The 16442-nt window shown below is 44.7% G+C and overlaps 1 protein-coding gene and 1 pseudogene across 3 annotated transcripts in view; one reads left to right on the forward strand and one right to left on the reverse strand.

Annotated features, from left to right (window-relative positions):
• CPM (carboxypeptidase M) overlaps positions 1 to 16442 on the forward strand; it is a 105100-nt gene that overhangs the window by 77802 nt on the left and 10856 nt on the right. For 2 of the 3 annotated variants that reach the window (XM_053585414.1, XM_053585413.1), the window contains exons 4-7: positions 3099 to 3271; positions 7322 to 7506; positions 8354 to 8524; positions 10800 to 10952. In XM_053585414.1, the coding sequence (XP_053441389.1) occupies positions 3099 to 3271; positions 7322 to 7506; positions 8354 to 8524; positions 10800 to 10952 (682 nt within the window). The remainder of the gene's footprint in view (positions 1 to 3098; positions 3272 to 7321; positions 7507 to 8353; positions 8525 to 10799; positions 10953 to 16442) is intronic. The other variant, XM_053585415.1, reaches the window with a different exon arrangement.
• LOC128581978 (cytochrome c, somatic-like) lies at positions 6919 to 7231 on the reverse strand (annotated as a pseudogene).

A 16442-nucleotide genomic window follows, 5' to 3' on the forward strand; every position in this document is an offset into this window, starting at 1 on the left:
CCCACCCCCTCTGTTAATGGTAAACCTTAACTCATATTCTGTCTGCATGCTGACTGCTATGGTTGCCTTATCTAATTCTGTCTCTAAGTGAATCCCAACCCAACCCTGGTCTCTTAATCTTGGCTTCTTTACTCTGGTTTTCATTTGCTTTCTTTTGGGTGAATTTCGTTGCCAACTCATGTCTTGAGTTCTTGCATGTTCAAGAATGTACAGTTCAGAAAGTTAAGAGAGAGTGGCCTGGCGCCGTGGCTCACACTTGTAATCCAAGCACTCTGGGAGGCTGAAGTGGGTGGATTGCTTGAGCTCAGGAGTTCAAGACCAGCCTAAGCTAGAGAGAGACCCCATCTCTACTAAAAATGGAAAAACTAGCCAGGTGTGGTGGTGCACACCTGTAGTCCCAGCTACTGGGGAGGCTGAGGCAGGAGGATCTCTTGAGCCTAAGAGTTTGAGGTTTCTGTGAGCTACAGTCATGCCACAGCACTCTAGCCTGGGCGACAGAGTGAGACTCAGTTAAAAAAAAAAAGAAATAGTTGAAGGTGCAGATCTCAGGAGCCAGACACGACGATGTGTGAGGTGTGTAGAGCTGCCCTGGGTGCTCAGCACTTACCCCTGTGTGACTGCTGTCCTTCGCCTTAGCCAGGTGTTGTAGCAGGTGCCTGTAGTCCCAGCTACTCAGGAGACTGAGGCAAGAGGATTGCTTGAGCCCAGGAATCTGAGGTTGCTGTGAGCTATGACAACACAACACTCTACCCAGGGCAACAGAGTGAAAAATTAGGATTCTTTTTTTTTTTTTCTTTTTTTAAGAGACAGAGTCTCATGTTGTCTCCCTTGGTAGAGTGCTGTGATGTCACAGCTCACAGCAACCTCCAGCTCTTAGGCTTAGGCTATTCTCTTGTCTCAGCCTCCCAAGTAGCTGCGACTCCAGGTGCCAGCCACAGCACCCAGTTATTTTTTTGTTGCAGTTCAGCCGGGGCCGGGTTCGAACCCGACACTCTCAGTATATGGGGCCGGCGCCCTACTCACTGAGCCACAGGTGCCGCCCCAAAACACAGGGATTCTAATGTCATTCTTCCTTAGTACTTCACTCCAGACTCAGATTGCCCTAGGGTTTTTCCTGCTTAGACCATCTTTTGGTCTCCTACCAGCATTTAGATTCTTAAGGAACCTCAAGGAGACTGCTGGTCACTTCCTCCTCTCTTTTCTTTACCTGTTTCTGCTCCTCAACCTTCTTCAGGGAAGCTCCTTACACTCATTACCCTTTCACATGTAAAGTCACCCTTCACAGTTGGAGTCTTCAGCCCCTACCCACTGGCATCAGGGCACCCAGTCAAGCAGCCCATTGAAATCCTGCAAAGAGGCTTGAACGTCCAAAATGTGTTGCCTTAGAACTGGAACCCAGGGGTGGGACATGCATTCATTTTTTGGATATTAGCTTTTAAAAACTTTTCCCAGTGACGATCTGAATGTAAAAACAAAAGTCAATGTAGTGGAAAAAGGGAAAAATGAATAGAAAAAAAATTGAAGTCAGAATTGACTCTGGGCTCAGCACCCGTAGCACAGTGGTTATGGCGCCAGCCACATACACCAAGGGTGGCGGGTTCGAAACCAGCCCAGGCCAGCTAAGCAACAATGACAACTGCAACAACAACAACAACAACAACAACAACAAAAAATAGCCAGGCATTGTGGCGCACCTATAGTCTCAGCTACTTGGGAGGCTGAGGCAAGAGAATTGCTTAAGTCCAAGAATTGGAGGTTGCTGTGAGCTGTGACAGCACAGCACTCTACCAAAGACGACAGAGTGAGACTGTCTCAAAAAAAATTTTTTTTTGACTATAATTTGACTCTAAATCTTATAGCTACCTCTGAATATGTAAATCACATGTCCCAAATTTTCTTTGTATCAATTTCAATTATTCTATGTTCATTTGGGTCACATTTCTGTAAACTGTGGTTTGTTTATGAGCCAGTGAAGGGGATGGAGTAAGGAATCCACAAGGGCTACTCCCTCCTCTGGAGCTGAGACTAGCAGCTCTGAGGAGGTATGCTGAGTCTTCCCTGTGCTGTGTCCATGTTAATTTTTCTGCAGCACTCTCCTTATTTAAATCACCTGCTGCCCCAATTTACCATTTACCAAACCCTCCACACCATCTGATCTTCAAAGCAGATTCCTCAAACCTAGTATTGCAGGAAGAACTTGATGTGGTCTCACAAGGCTGGAATGTGAATTTCCTTTTTGTAATATAAGAAAAATAGTAAATCTCTTTCTTGGGGAATTATAAAACAAGATCTCCCACAGGCCTTCCGTTTCCCAGTCGTTGGTGGTATATAATATAATTTTAGGTGGATGTGACAACTTTTAAAATTTTAGTAATCCTGCTCTTATGTATGTATTAGAAACATGTATCTTGCAAAGAGGTAAAGATGCAGAGTTTCATTTTTAATGTAGGTAAGAAGTGAATCCATTTAAAGAAACTATAAAATAGAAATAGCATATAGATAGTAACAGTTGTGAAACGGATGGGCAGATGACTAAAGTCTAAAAACAGGAAAATGTTGAAATCGGAAATGTACAAATGTGGCAAAAATTGCAAAAAATGTGCAATAGGAGAACTTGGAAATAAGGGAATTTGGAAATAGGCGAATACAGAAGTCAGAAACCTATTTAAATTATGCTTATTATAAACTTGGATTTTTCTTTACTAAAATGTACAGTAGAGGATTCTCCATCTTTTATCCACCAGGACACACATTGTTAATACCCAAAGACATTCTTCATGCCCTGTCTGGGACTCCACCTCCTTTTCTACCATTCTAGGAAGTATTTTGGAAGGCAAACAAGTGAAAAACATAAGAACTTTTACTTTAATGCATTCTTCAAATAGTGGAGTAATTACAAATGGGCACTTAAACTTTTACTAACAGATAAAATTCAGTTATATTTCCATGATTGGCCCTGTGATTCAGAAGCAGTGCCCTTAATGCTAGTTGTGTCCTAGACTGTCACACATAGGGCCTGTGGGGGAATTTGCTCTGTCCTTCTGCACTCCTTGCTATCTGTGCTCTGACCGCTCCCCTTTTCTCTTTGATATGTGCAGACTGTTGGGCGGGAGCTGCTGCTGCATCTGATCCACCATCTCGTGACCAGTGATGGGAAGGACCCTGAGGTCACCAGTCTGATCAATAGTACCCGGATACACATCATGCCCTCCATGAACCCAGATGGATTTGAAGCTGTCGAAAAGCCCGACTGTTATTACAGTCATGGAAGGTAAAGATGGGTCCATCTATCTTTATTTAAAAACAAAACAACTCCAGCCTGGGCGACAGAGCAAGAGCAAATGTGGTGCAGTTTTGTTCTTTTGGCAGCTCTACTCCTGGTTTTGTAATAAAACTCTTTCTAATGTCAACATGTGTAGAAAAGAGAGAATGGAATTAAAAAACAAAGGACTTGAGTGACCAATGATCACCTTCTTGGAAAACCATAATGATCTTGCTTAAGTTTGCAGACAATAGCTGGTCAGTTTGTTTGCAAAACACTTCACCTGAAAGAAACTGGCAAGGAGATGACCCCTTTAAATAGCAGCACCGTGGTGCCTCCCTGCACTCTGGGAGGCCGAGGCAGTGGATTGCTTGAGCTCAGCTGTTTGAGACCAGCCTGAGCAATAGTGAGACCCTGTCTCTACAAAAAAAAAAAAAAAAATTTAGCTAGGTGTGGGTACACACACCTATAATCCCTGCTCCTTGAGAGGCTGAAGCAGGAGGATCCAACCCATGAATTTAAGGCTGCAGTGATCTATGATCATGCCACTGCACTCCAGCCTGAGCAACAGAGTTAGACTCTGTCTCTAAAAGAATAAATAAGACAGGCTGGGCACGGTGGCTCATGCCTGTAATCCCAGCACTTGGGAGGCCAAGGCAGGTGGATTGCTTGAGCTCATGAGTTCAAGACCAACCTGAGCCAGAGTGAGACTCCGTCTCTAAAAAATAGCCGAGTGTTGTGGCAGGAGCCTGTAGTTCAGCTACTCGGGAGGCTGAGGCAAGAAAATCACTTAAGCTCAAAAGTTGGAGGTTGCTGTGAGCTATGATGCCATGGAACTCTACCCAGGGTGACAAAGTGAGACTCTGTCTTAAAAAATAAATAAATTGGTCGGCGCCTGGGTAGAGCGCTGGTCCCATATGCCGAAGGTGGCAGGTTCAAACCCAGCCCCAGCCAAAAAAAAAAATAATAATAAAATAAATAAATAAATAAAACAAAAGACCCCAAAGGCTGCCAGAGGCCCTTCTTGGCCCCACTGAGAGGAGCTATGTAATAGTGCAGACCTTGGAGCCTCTGTCGTGGTTCTGATGTAAAATCCTGAATACAGCTGCTATGCTCCTATACCCTCCTCTCAGCCTTCGCCTCTGCTTTACACTCACCCTCCCTGCCCTGCTGCAGCCCCTCAGCCCTACCATTCCCTCCACCTGGCTTACATAGTGTCTCAAGGACCCCTAACCAGCCCATCGTGTAGTAAGTCCCTGGTGTGCTCTCAGGCCACCTGGTGCAGTCTTTAATGTCTAATTTCTTATTTAATGTTTCCCTCCCCACTAACCCTGCAAGCTACCTGAGGCAGTAATCCTGCCCATGGCATTCATCGTGTTAGAGCCCCGGTGCTGGCACATTGCCCAGGCCCTCAGTGATCACTGGTTGATTTATGAAGCCAGTTGTCCAACCACAAGGAAGAACAAGTCTTCTTTCTTTTAAGGAAGAACAAGTCTTGAAGTCATTCTGATTTAAACAGTTCATGTTGTTTCAAGCTGCCTTGCAAGGTTTTGTGTTTCTGAAATGTCTAATACACTTATAATTTTGGGGATTTATACATTTGTTTGCTTTACCAAAAATAAATAAGTGAAATCTAACCACTTGATTCCCTCTCATGTTAAGTTTTTCTAGCATATGTAAATACAGCTATTCTGCTTCTCAGAAATACATCGTATGAAGTAACATGTTTACGGTTGTTTCTGTTACCAGTTGCTATGTAAGAAACCACCCCAAAACTGGGTGACTTAAAAAAACAGGCTTTTTAACTGCTGTCAGTTCTGTAAGTCTGGAATTTGGGCAGGGCAGAACAGGGCGGCTAAACTCTATGCGGCAGGCTGGGGCTCAGCTCTGTCTGAGACAGCGAGCTGGGGCCTGGTGTCTGGAGTCTCAGCTCTGTGTGAGACAGCGAGATGGGGCCTGGTGTCTAGAGTTGTCTCAGCTCTGGCTGAGACAGCAAGCTGGGGCCTGGTGTCTGGAGTCTCAGCTCTGTGTGAGATAGCGAGACGGGGCCTGGTGTCTGGAATCTGAGACAGCGAGCAGGGGCTTAGTGTCTGGAGTCTCAGCTCTTCTGAGATAGTGAGCCGGGGCCTGGTGTCTGGAGTCGTCTGAGCTCTGGCTGAGACAGTGAGCCGGGGCCTGGTGTCTGGAGTCTCAGCTCTGTCTGAGACAACGAGCCCGAGGCCTGGTGTCTGGAGTTGTCTCAGCTCCGGCTGAGACAGTGAGCCGGGGCCTGGTGTCTGGAGTTGTCTCAGCTCTGTCTGAGATAGTGAGCCGGGGCCTGGTGTCTAGAATCTCAGCTCTGTCTGAGACAGCAAGCCGGGGCCTGGTGTCTGGAGTCGTCTCAGCTCTGGCTGGCCCCTGGGCTCCTCATTCCTCCATGTGGCTACCACTGGGTCTCCAGGTTCCATAAGGGAGTGTTGTAAGAGCAAAGCCCCTAGATGTGAGCACTCGCCAAGCCTGTGATTGTATCCCAAAAAATAGCTAATGTATCACTAGGGAGACCAAGTCGCAGGGAGGGGACACACAGCACAGACTCACGGAGCCACCATGGCCACCACCCTCCACACTGGATTCAATTTGGAAACACATCTGGCTCCCAAACCAAAGGCCTACACGGTGCAAGAATTTACTCCTCACATACCATCACCAATCCCTAAAAATTTCTTTTATTTTTTTTAAGATAAATGCTAACTATTCTTTATTTGACATTACACACAAACCACACTAAAATGCCTTTCAATAAATAAAAGGCAGCATTTTAATAGACCAAGGGAAATTAGATTGGCATAATAAAAATTAAAAATACAAGGAAAACATTGCTACCTTCTCTCCAGCCCTCACCTTGAACAGGCTAATGAAACTAAAACACCAACTAAAACTAAAACTAAAACACCAGTGAGTCTTGTTTGGTTCTGAGACACTGAGGGGATTTCCCCAGTATTTAAATATATTCATTTAATCCTTTTTAATTCATTTAATTCATTTAATCCATTTAATTCATTTATATAACCCTTAATATAAAACCAGTCTTCAACAGGTTTGGGGATGGCAATTTACCACCTTTGTGAAAAGGTGAACATCACTAATTAAATCTAAACATATCTTTAGAACAGGAAGGCAGTGATAGCATTTAATGAACTGGAATCACTCTCAAAATCCAAAAAACCAATCCTATTCATTTAACCCCAAGCCAGTCTTAGTTAAATCAGGACTGTCCAACAAAAACATTCTGTCACTTATTCATGGTCTGGATTCTGGCAAATGAGACCAATCAAATTATGGTGCACATAAAAAAAGACGTGAGAAAGAATGGAGAAGCATGAATCCTATGTACTCAATCTTGATATGAGGACAATTAATGACAATTAAGGTTATGGGGGGGAAACAGAAAGAGGGAAGGAGGGAGGGGGGTGGGGCCTTGGTGTGTGTCACACTTTATGGGGGCAAGACATGATTGCAAGAGGGACTTTACCTAACAATTGCAATCAGTGTAACCTGGCTTATTGTACCCTCAATGAATCCCCAACAATAAAAAAATAATAATAATAAATAAATAAATAAATAAAAAAAGCCGTGAGATATTTCTCTTTTGTAATAAGTAAGGCAATGGCCAACTATTACTCATTCATAGCTTTTTTGAGACACGCTGTCAAGTCTGCCCTTTCTCCCTTCTTCTTAATGCCCGTGAAGATCATTTTTGTTCCAGGAATGTACTTCTGGGGATTCTCCAAATGCTCCATCAGTGTATCCCCTCCCCAGATTGGTGCCTTTGTTCTTATTGGCCTCTGTGTAAGAGAAGCCAGCAGCCTGACCTGTCTTCCGTCCACAGAAACCATGGAGATTTGGCTTGTGCTTGCATCCCTTTTCCATAGTGTGGCACTGGGCACACTTCCGAACAAAAATCTTCTTGCCTTTCTCAACGTCACCCATATTTAATTCGCTCTTTGGTTGCTGACAGTACCAAAGTTCCAAGCTGGAAGCCAGCCATCCCACTCTCCTAAAAATTTCTCTCTTTTAAAGGGAAAATTATAACAACTACGACCTGAATAGAAATTTCCCAGATGCTTTTGAATTTAATAATGTCTCAAGGCAGCCTGAAACCCTGGCAGTGATGAAGTGGCTGAAAACGGAGACATTTGTCCTTTCTGCAAATCTGCACGGCGGTGCTCTTGTGGCCAGTTACCCATTTGATAATGGAGTTCAAGGTAAGCAAGCGTGGGCCAAGCTCCAGCCAAGTGAGCGCAGCTGAAAACTCTCTGCCCTGAGTGGGAATAAACTTGTCCCCCACCTAACTTCTCCAGCAGGGGTAGAAAGAGCATCGCATTCCCAGCCCTGAGCCAGCCTACCTGTAATTCTTAAGCAGCAGACAGGCAGTGCCCTGAGCTTAGTCTGCAGCCAGACTTGAATCAGTGAAATAGTAAAATCAGATTTAAGTTATCTCACAAGAGGCAACATGGCCAAAAGATAATAAAACTAGAACAACTTACCTTTCTTTACTAATTACATGACAATAATTAATGGTTTCCTAAACTCTGTGGGATGTAAGTACCAAGGGCTTAGAATACTACAGTGGCTTCATGTAATCCCTTCAGTACCTAAGGAAAGTTTACCAACCCAGAAATTAGCAAGAGCGACTAAGAGGATATTTAATTTTTAAGCTGATTTAGGAGGAGTTTGAATATATGCAAGTTGAATATCCCTAAGCTGAAAATCTGAAATTTGAAATGCTTCAAAATCCAAAACTTTTTGAGCACTGACATTATACTCAAAGGAAATGCTTGTTGGACCATTCAGTAAGTATAATGCAAATATTCCAAAATCTGAGGGAAGACATTCCCACGTCTGAAACATTTCTGGTCCCAAGCATTTTGGATAAAGCATGTTCTACTGTTTCTGACTCGTTCTGTAAAATCTCCACTGAGGAGGACGCGCTGGTGCAAGGGGGCAGAGCATCTCAAGGAGACACACAGTCATGTGTTTGCTGATGTGCTGCTCATGTTTCCTCTGACTCTGCCGTCCTCTGAAAGGTCTTGGCTTGTTTCTCCAATACAGCCACAGGGGCATTATACTCCCGAAGCCTGACTCCTGACGACGATGTTTTTCAATATCTCGCACATACCTACTCGTCCAGAAATAGCAACATGAAGAAAGGAGATCAGTGTAAAAACAAAATGAACTTTCCTAATGGTGTGACAAATGGATACTCTTGGTATCCACTCCAAGGTGAGTTTCTCTCCCTTCCTTCCATTCTCCTTACTGCCTTCACCCGGAGGTGCCAGCTGGTCTCTGCTGAGTAGTTGTCAAAAGATGCTCGGGCACGATGCAGTCTCTACACTGTGCGTCTATCGGCTAATTGCACAGCCGCAGTGAAGGTGACAGAGAGTTGGGAGATGTGAAGAGGTGGCACTCCCTGCCAAGAGTCCCCTTCCTTCATTCAAATGCTCTTCAGATCTGCCTCTGAGCCAGAGTGTGCCAGGAACGAGGCAAAAACCTTATCCCCAAGTTTAACGGGAGAAAGACGTGCAAATACATACAGCTATGTGCTGCTTTATCAGCGGGGATATATTCTGAGAAACGCAGTGTTAGGTGATTGTGTGACTGTATGAACATCAGAGCGTCCTTTGCCGCACACCTGGCAGGTGGCACACAGCCTGTCGATCCGACCACCTTCACACACACAGTCTGTCGTTGATGGAAACATTATGTGGCGAGTGACTGTAAAGGGACAGACATGTAATTAGAATATAAACAGATTTAGGAGAGGTACAGCATACTATAGGGCTATAGAGTCTAAATGTAACAGGCAGCAATGAAGACCTCGGAGAAAGTTAATGCTCCGTCCCACCTACAGGGAGAGCAGCTGCCTAGACCCTGCTGATTACTATTGGGGGGTGACGGGGCGTACTGTCAGGTCTTCCGGTTTGTAAAAGAAGCTGGATTGTGTGTGAAATGTCATGAATTTAAGTCATCCTGCAGACTGAACAGAAGAGCTCTTCAGGCGGGATGGTAGGTTGGTTCCCAGGTTCCCACCGTTGGGATAGAATGGCCAGATAAGGGAGGGTGGAGACTGCCAGGTGAGGAACAGAAGGAGGGAAGTTCTCACCAGAAAGAAGGAATAACTACGTGGTATAAACAGACGCCCAGGGGCAGGAGGCAGCCAGGCTGGAAAGGCAGAGGGAGGACCGTGGGCTGGAACTGGATTTCCGTTGCCCATGGAAAGCATTCCCTTCCACGCTGGGTAGCCTGGCCTTGCTGTGGGCCGCCTTTCTGCAGGCTACTTCCCAGTCCCCAGTCGCCACTTGAATGCACAGTCTGTTGAGAGATCTTACCAAGCTGGTACAGCTGTGCTGGGCAGCTCCCTGCCGGTTCTCCAACGGTGTAGCAAGCACAGGCAGCCACACAGCTGGATATCACAGCACCTCAGACCTCCCTGTGCTGTCCAGGACATTGTCCCGACCCACGCTTTAGGACTGCAGCATAGACCCTGCTCTCCACTCTACGTAGCTAGGACAGGACCCCTCCTGCCCGGTGGCAGAGCTGTCTGTTCACTGTCCATAATGTTAGAGACAAGTCCAGCTAGGATTCAACTAGGAACGGGTGCTGCTAGGAATTGTTCCATGTCTACCCATGTGTGAGCTTCATCCTCTTCTCACTGCCCTGAGGAGCCCAGAGCAAAGTGTCTGCCCAGCCTGGATGTTTTGCTGGCCAGGCCGGGCTGGCCTTCCAGAACCACACACACTCTCCACCCTCAGCATTCTCAGTCCTGGCTCTGTTTTGCTAGGGATCTGTGTGCACGCCTGTTCTGCCACTCAAGTTCTTCCTACCTGAGACATATTGATCTGGCCACAGGCTTTGCTTAGTTTTCTCTCTTCCTTTTCCTTTTTTTTTTTTTTTTTTTTGTGAAATAAGGTCAGAGAGAAACACAAAACCTGTACAGGAAGTAAAGGGAATGGGACAGGGAGGTTCTTCCGGGAATCCGGGCTTACATAGATGATACTTGATAGTTAAATAATATTTTAATATAATTTGACCATTTTCTTAGCATTTAAAATGTTTTCTCCTTCACTATTTCCCAAATACCCTGATGAAATTGAGAAAACATATTTTCTTGGGCAAATATTAAGTGCAACAAATTAAAATCTGTCAGAAACCTTAAAAGTTAACAAATTTCATCAAATCCAAGATGCTATTAATTGAAACATACAACGTATCACCAAAAAAAAAAAAAAAAAAAAAAAACGTTTTCCATGATTAACCCTGCCACACAGCTGAGCCCGAGTCAGCTCCATCAGTGGTCTATATGGAACCTTCGGGGCTGCTGGGCTCACTGGGTGGGAAGTGTCAGGCCCTGGCTTTGCTCACTGGTGTGTTAGCTTTGTCTCTTCCTGTCAACATGCACCGTCCCTGGGACTGTCCGATTGCCCATTCCCAAGGCATGTGACCTTTGGCCCCACTTCACTTTCAGACTTTAACCAACATTAAATGTGCTTGTGTCTAGGTGGAATGCAAGATTTCAACTATGTCTGGGGCCAGTGTTTTGAAATCACGTTGGAGCTGTCATGCTGCAAATACCCTCGTAAGGAGAAGCTTCAATCCTTCTGGAATAGTAACAAGGCCTCGCTGATTGAATACATGAAGCAGGCTCACCTAGGTCTGTAAAGTCCTCACCAACTTAAAATGCAGTGTCTGAGCAGCGCTCTGGGCCTCTGTTAGGTTCTCTGTGCAGCCTCAGGTTCAGTCCAGCACAGGGTTAAGGCCTCACTGTCTGCAGGGCGTGAGAAACGCCATCTGTGGGCGGAAGAGAAAGCTCAGTGTGTGCTGCTTTACACGGGGATGTAAAAAGCCAGAGTATGCCTGATTTTACATGTTCAGTGATTTGGAAATCTGGCAAAAGATTGGGAAAACGGGATGCTCTGGTCTGTTACATCATCTCCTGTTTAGAAAAAAACCTTGTTTGCTTGTCACTTCCCATGGTATCCAGGACTCTGGGAGGTCTGGACTTTTTCCAAATGAGGCGGTAACCTAATGCTACTACCTTCACCTCTCACACCTTTGAACTCTGCCCAGTCTCCTGGCACTAGGAATCTTCTCAGCCTGTTTTCTGAAGGCTGCCCAGCCCTTATCACAGACGGACAAATTAAATGTGGCAAAAGAGTGTCACATATAGCTCTCAGCACTGTCACCGCAGGGCCCAGAGGTGTTGAATGTCAGCATCTTCCAGGTGCCACCGGCCCAGGCTGTGCTAAGGAGCCCTGCACAAGTCAGACACAGCACTTGAGTTGCCAATGCACTTGTGCAGGCCACACGTGCCAGGCAGCCCGTGTCCCTGGGCGGGTGTGCAGGGCTCTGGGCGGCAGCATTCAGGGAGGCTGGGAGGGAGAAACTCATCAAGCATTGGCCTCATCGTCATTCTGCCACACTGACCCAAAGTAGAGGCTGTGTGTGCACGTGTGTGTGCATGTGTGTGCACACATATACACTTAAGACCAGTGGTTCTCAAACTTCCTAATGCCACAAACCTTTAATACCGTCCAAAGGTGACACAATCCACAGGTTGAGAACCACTGGCTTAAGACATTCCCTGTGTGGGCCTGGCGCAGAACAGCATCATGGCTGGAATTTTCTTCATGATTCAAACCAAAGCCCTCCATTTGCTAAAAAGGTGGTGAAAAGGATGAGAGGGCCCACAGGGCCAGGACTGAATTTCACAGAGATAACTGGGACCCTCCCTTGGCTCCTCAGAGGCCTCTGCCCTCCTTCTTGCCTCCATCCCCCACCTAAACAGAAGGATGCAAAATTATTGGTAAACTCACGAGGCTGTGTCATTCATGGACTAGGTTGATAGGGAATGTTTTAAAACAGGGATGTCTAACCCACAATCTGCTGGCAGCATGTAACCCAACACAAAATCATAAACTTACTTAAAGCATGATGAGTTTTTTGGTGGAACTCAATTGCACGGTTCTTGAGCATGAACTCTGTACATGACAATGTTGTGTCACAACATCACGTAAAGTAGCTCTCACTATTCATATGTGTGTGTGGCTTCCAGGCACAGACAGTCGCATTGGCGCCATCAGACGGTACGTGTGCTGGGGTGACTCGGTGAGACATTGATTATCAACAATATTACAACCTACCAGTGCAGCCTTAGGTGTTTAATGGCATGGAGCAGTCAGGTGAGCGTTCTTACTTGATTATGAGGCCCTTCCGCACCCCAGCGGTGCCTCACACGTCACCCACCACGCTGTCAGTCAGCCTCCGCCTCGCCCCGCATCTGCAGCCAGAATGTGGAAGAGCCTAAACCCGGCTTTCTATTCTCCTGTCAAGTTTTCATAATAAAAGTAAATATCTATTATAATTATTGTAAATCCCAGCATGGCTTTTAACAACATCTCAAAAGAAAACAGAACCCCCAAAAAGAAAAATTACAGATAAAGAAGGATTATGCAATAAAAAGTGGAGACATGACTACTTTTTTGTCAAGGCAAATAGTAGAGCCTTCTGCTTAATGTGAGGGGACGTTGTGCAAGTCCTCAAAGACTATCATTTGAAAAGGCTTCATAGGCACAAGCCTGCTGCCAAATTCAGTGCATGTGGGGACTGTCCTAAGGACAAAGTAGCAGAACTGAAAAAACGTCTGTGTTCTCAAAAAATTTTTGAGAAAGTTACAACTCAGATGGATTCCATTATAAACGCTAGTTATGTGGCAGCATATTTAATAACAAAAAATAAAAACCATTTACTGATGGCAAATTTACTAAGCAATGTATGGAAAGCATGGCAGATATAATTTGCCCTAAAAAAAGGCAGATATTTCTAAAATCGGTTTGTCTCACCAGACTACAGCCAGAAAAACTGAAGAAATTGGAAAATCTATTAGAAGTTTAGAGAGTAAAGCTGCTAATTTTAAATTTTATGCTTTGGCGATGGATGACAGCACTACGGTGCTACAAATAGGCTCAACTTGCCATTTTTATTAGAGGTGTTGATGGTGAGTATAATGTCACCGAGGAAATGGCTTCTGTGGTGCCACTAAAAGACAGAACTAAATCAAGAAATTTATACAAAGCAGTAAAAAACACATTAAAGTGATTTTCATTGTCCCCTGTCAACCTTTCTGGTATAGTTACTGATGGTGCCCCCATGACAGTAGGTAAGAGAGAATGTCTTGTAAAATTAATAGAAGGTGACACAATTGCCACCCCAAACTCACATTTGATGAAGTATCATTATATGGAACATCAAGAAAAATTTATAGGCGCCACCCTTAGCTCAGTGGGTAGGACGCCAGCCATATACACCGAGGCTGGCAGGTTCAAACCCAGCCTGGGGCTCCTAAACTATGACAATTGCAACAAAAATATAGTTGTGGGCATTGTGGCAGGTGCCTGTAGTCCCAGCTACTTGGGAGGCTGAGGCAAGAGAATCACTTAAGCCCAAGAGTTTGAGGTTGCTGTGAACTGTGATGCCACCGCACTCTACCAAGGGCGATACAGTGAGACTCTGTCTCAAAAAAAAAAAGAAATTCATGCACAAAAACTCTAAAAATGGATAAGGTCTTGCAAATTGTCATCAAGACTATGAATTTCATAAGGGCCAAAGGATTAAATCTTCTCCAATTCCGGGAATTCCTGAGGAGTATAGATGCTGACTTCAGAAGTGAGACGGCTGCGTTGAGGCCGGATGTTAAAACATTTTATGATTTGTGACATGTTATCAAGTTGTTCCTGATATCAAAAGCCAAACCTATGCCAGATCTTGACAATGAAAACTGTCTTACACAGTTAGCATTTTTAGTGGATTTAACTGCCCATTTAAATGCATTAAACATGCATCTTCAAGGTGAAAACCAACTTATCGATTCAATGTTTCAAACCATGACAGTTTTCCAAATTGCAGGTCAAATTAAGGCAAACAATTTTATGCATTTCAACACATTGGCTAAACACAGCCATGTGAACAGTGAGAAATATGCAGCCTTGCTTTTTGATTTGATACAAGAATTTGAAAGCCGATTTCAAGATTTCTGGAAAAATAATCAATATTTTGGTGCATTTGTGGCTCCAGTTTTAGTGGACAGAAGTATGTTACCTGCCAGTTTTCAAATGGAATGTGTAGAGCTGCGATCTGACATTCAACTTAAAGAAAAATTTGATCCTGTCTCTTTACTGGACTTTTATACATAGGTCCTGTCTTCCCAGAGACAAATACCCCTCACTTCACAGTCTTGCTTTATTCATGTCATAGCTTTTGGCAGTGCCTATACTTTCGAGCAACTATTCTCAAAAATGAAAGATGTTAAGAGTAAAATTAGAACCAAAATATCTGAGAACGCACTGAAAATTGTAGGTACTTCCGTCAAACCAGATATTGATGCGTTAGTTTCTCAAATATAGTATCACATGCTCCACTATTTTGTTGCCCACTTTTCTTTCACCTTTCTAACAACAAAAAAAAAAATCCAAAACAGACATTTTATTTTCTAAATATGTACATTTTCTATATAAGTGATGACAAACTTTGGACCTGCTCAACAATCTTAAAAGACTCTCTGAACAGACTGCTGCATAATTAGGATTATTATGTGAGGACTTTTTTGCTTATTTGTGGTGGCAGATATCACAAAAATTATGCACAGACCTTTATTTTGCTGATCAGCTTTTGTTACTGTTTGTGTGTTTAATGTGTGGCCCCAAGACAACTTTTCTTCTTTCAATGTGGCCCAAGCCCTGTTTTGTTTTCTTTTGTTTGTTTGTTTGTTTGTTTTGGCCAGGGCTGGGTTTGAACCTGCCATCTCCAGCATATGGGGCCAGCACCCTACTCCTTTGAGCCACAGGTGCCACCCAAGATAGCCCTGTTTTTAAATATCAGTTTCTTTTTCCCTGGCATCTTGATGACACTTCCAAGCCTGTTTGGGGGCTGCTCCGCCCCCGGGTGTCTTGGGACTTGACTTTGCCTCCTCTTGGTCTCCATCTGGCATCTCAGGCTCCATTAGACTTTCCTCATGAGGCTCGGTACACGCGCCGCCTTCCCGGGCTGCTCCCACCTGAAAGTCCTGTTCTGTGTCCCTCTGCCCCTGCTTTTCTGGAATTCATCCTTCATCAGTATCAGTATGGGAGTGCAACATAATATCTTCTCTATGTAACTGCATGACAGTTTTCAGAAGTTCAGTCTGGCAGTTAGTTACGATTATTTGCAAGCCCTAAATTGAGGTGGGCTTTGGGGCACCGTGGTGACAGAAGACTTGCCGGTGTAGTGAACTGACAAGTAGCAGATGACCTGCAGCTTAACTATTATTAGTATTAACCTGGAGGCTTACAAGCCCATTCACACTAGGGTCCACGAAGAGTATTTGCCTTGTCTCTGTAGTCGGATGCAAACCACTCAACCTAAACACACACACAGGCACATCAGCCCTGCCTCCTTGTGGTTTAAGACAAAGGCAAGGATATGGTTTAATAATGGAATTGTATTTCAAAATAATGATGCAGTGAGGTTATGATTACTTAATAGCAAGGTTCTTTTCCCATTAGTACCTAATAAGGAACCAATAATACTTTTGCTTGTGGACACTGAAAGCAAATAGCCCTTTATTGGTATTGATATAGCTTAACAAAATGATTAGATTTTTATTCTTTTAGAGACAAAATCTCACTCTGTTGCCCAGTCTAGAGTGCAGTGGGGTGATCCCAGCTCACTGCAGTCTCCAACTCCTGGGGTCAAGCAATCCTCCCACCTCAGCCCCCCAGGTAGCTGGTACTACACTCACACACCACCAGGCCCAGCTAATGGGTTAATATTTTGTAGAGACAAGCCAGTCTCAAACTTCTGGCCTCAGGTGATCCTCCTGCCTGAGCCTGCCAAAGTGCTGGATCACAGGCGTGAGCCATGGCACCCAGCCTTAGGAAATGCACTGTATTCGCTGGTTCAGCTCCTCCACCTGTGAGGATGCCTGAGTCTCTGAGATGTTGACCCATCTGGACGTCTCTGATCTACATTGTCCAGGAAGGAAAGACCTTTTGCTTTCATGGAAGGGCCTGGCCAAGAGGTCAGGGTTCTGGGTAGAGCCCATGCTGTTTAGTCATCCGGCCATTTTTGAATCTTGAGCAATTAGTTCTTCGAACCTCAGTTTAATGAA

Source organism: Nycticebus coucang, chromosome 3, assembly GCF_027406575.1.
Source record: "Nycticebus coucang isolate mNycCou1 chromosome 3, mNycCou1.pri, whole genome shotgun sequence".
In the NCBI taxonomy this organism is placed as follows: domain Eukaryota; kingdom Metazoa; phylum Chordata; class Mammalia; order Primates; family Lorisidae; genus Nycticebus; species Nycticebus coucang.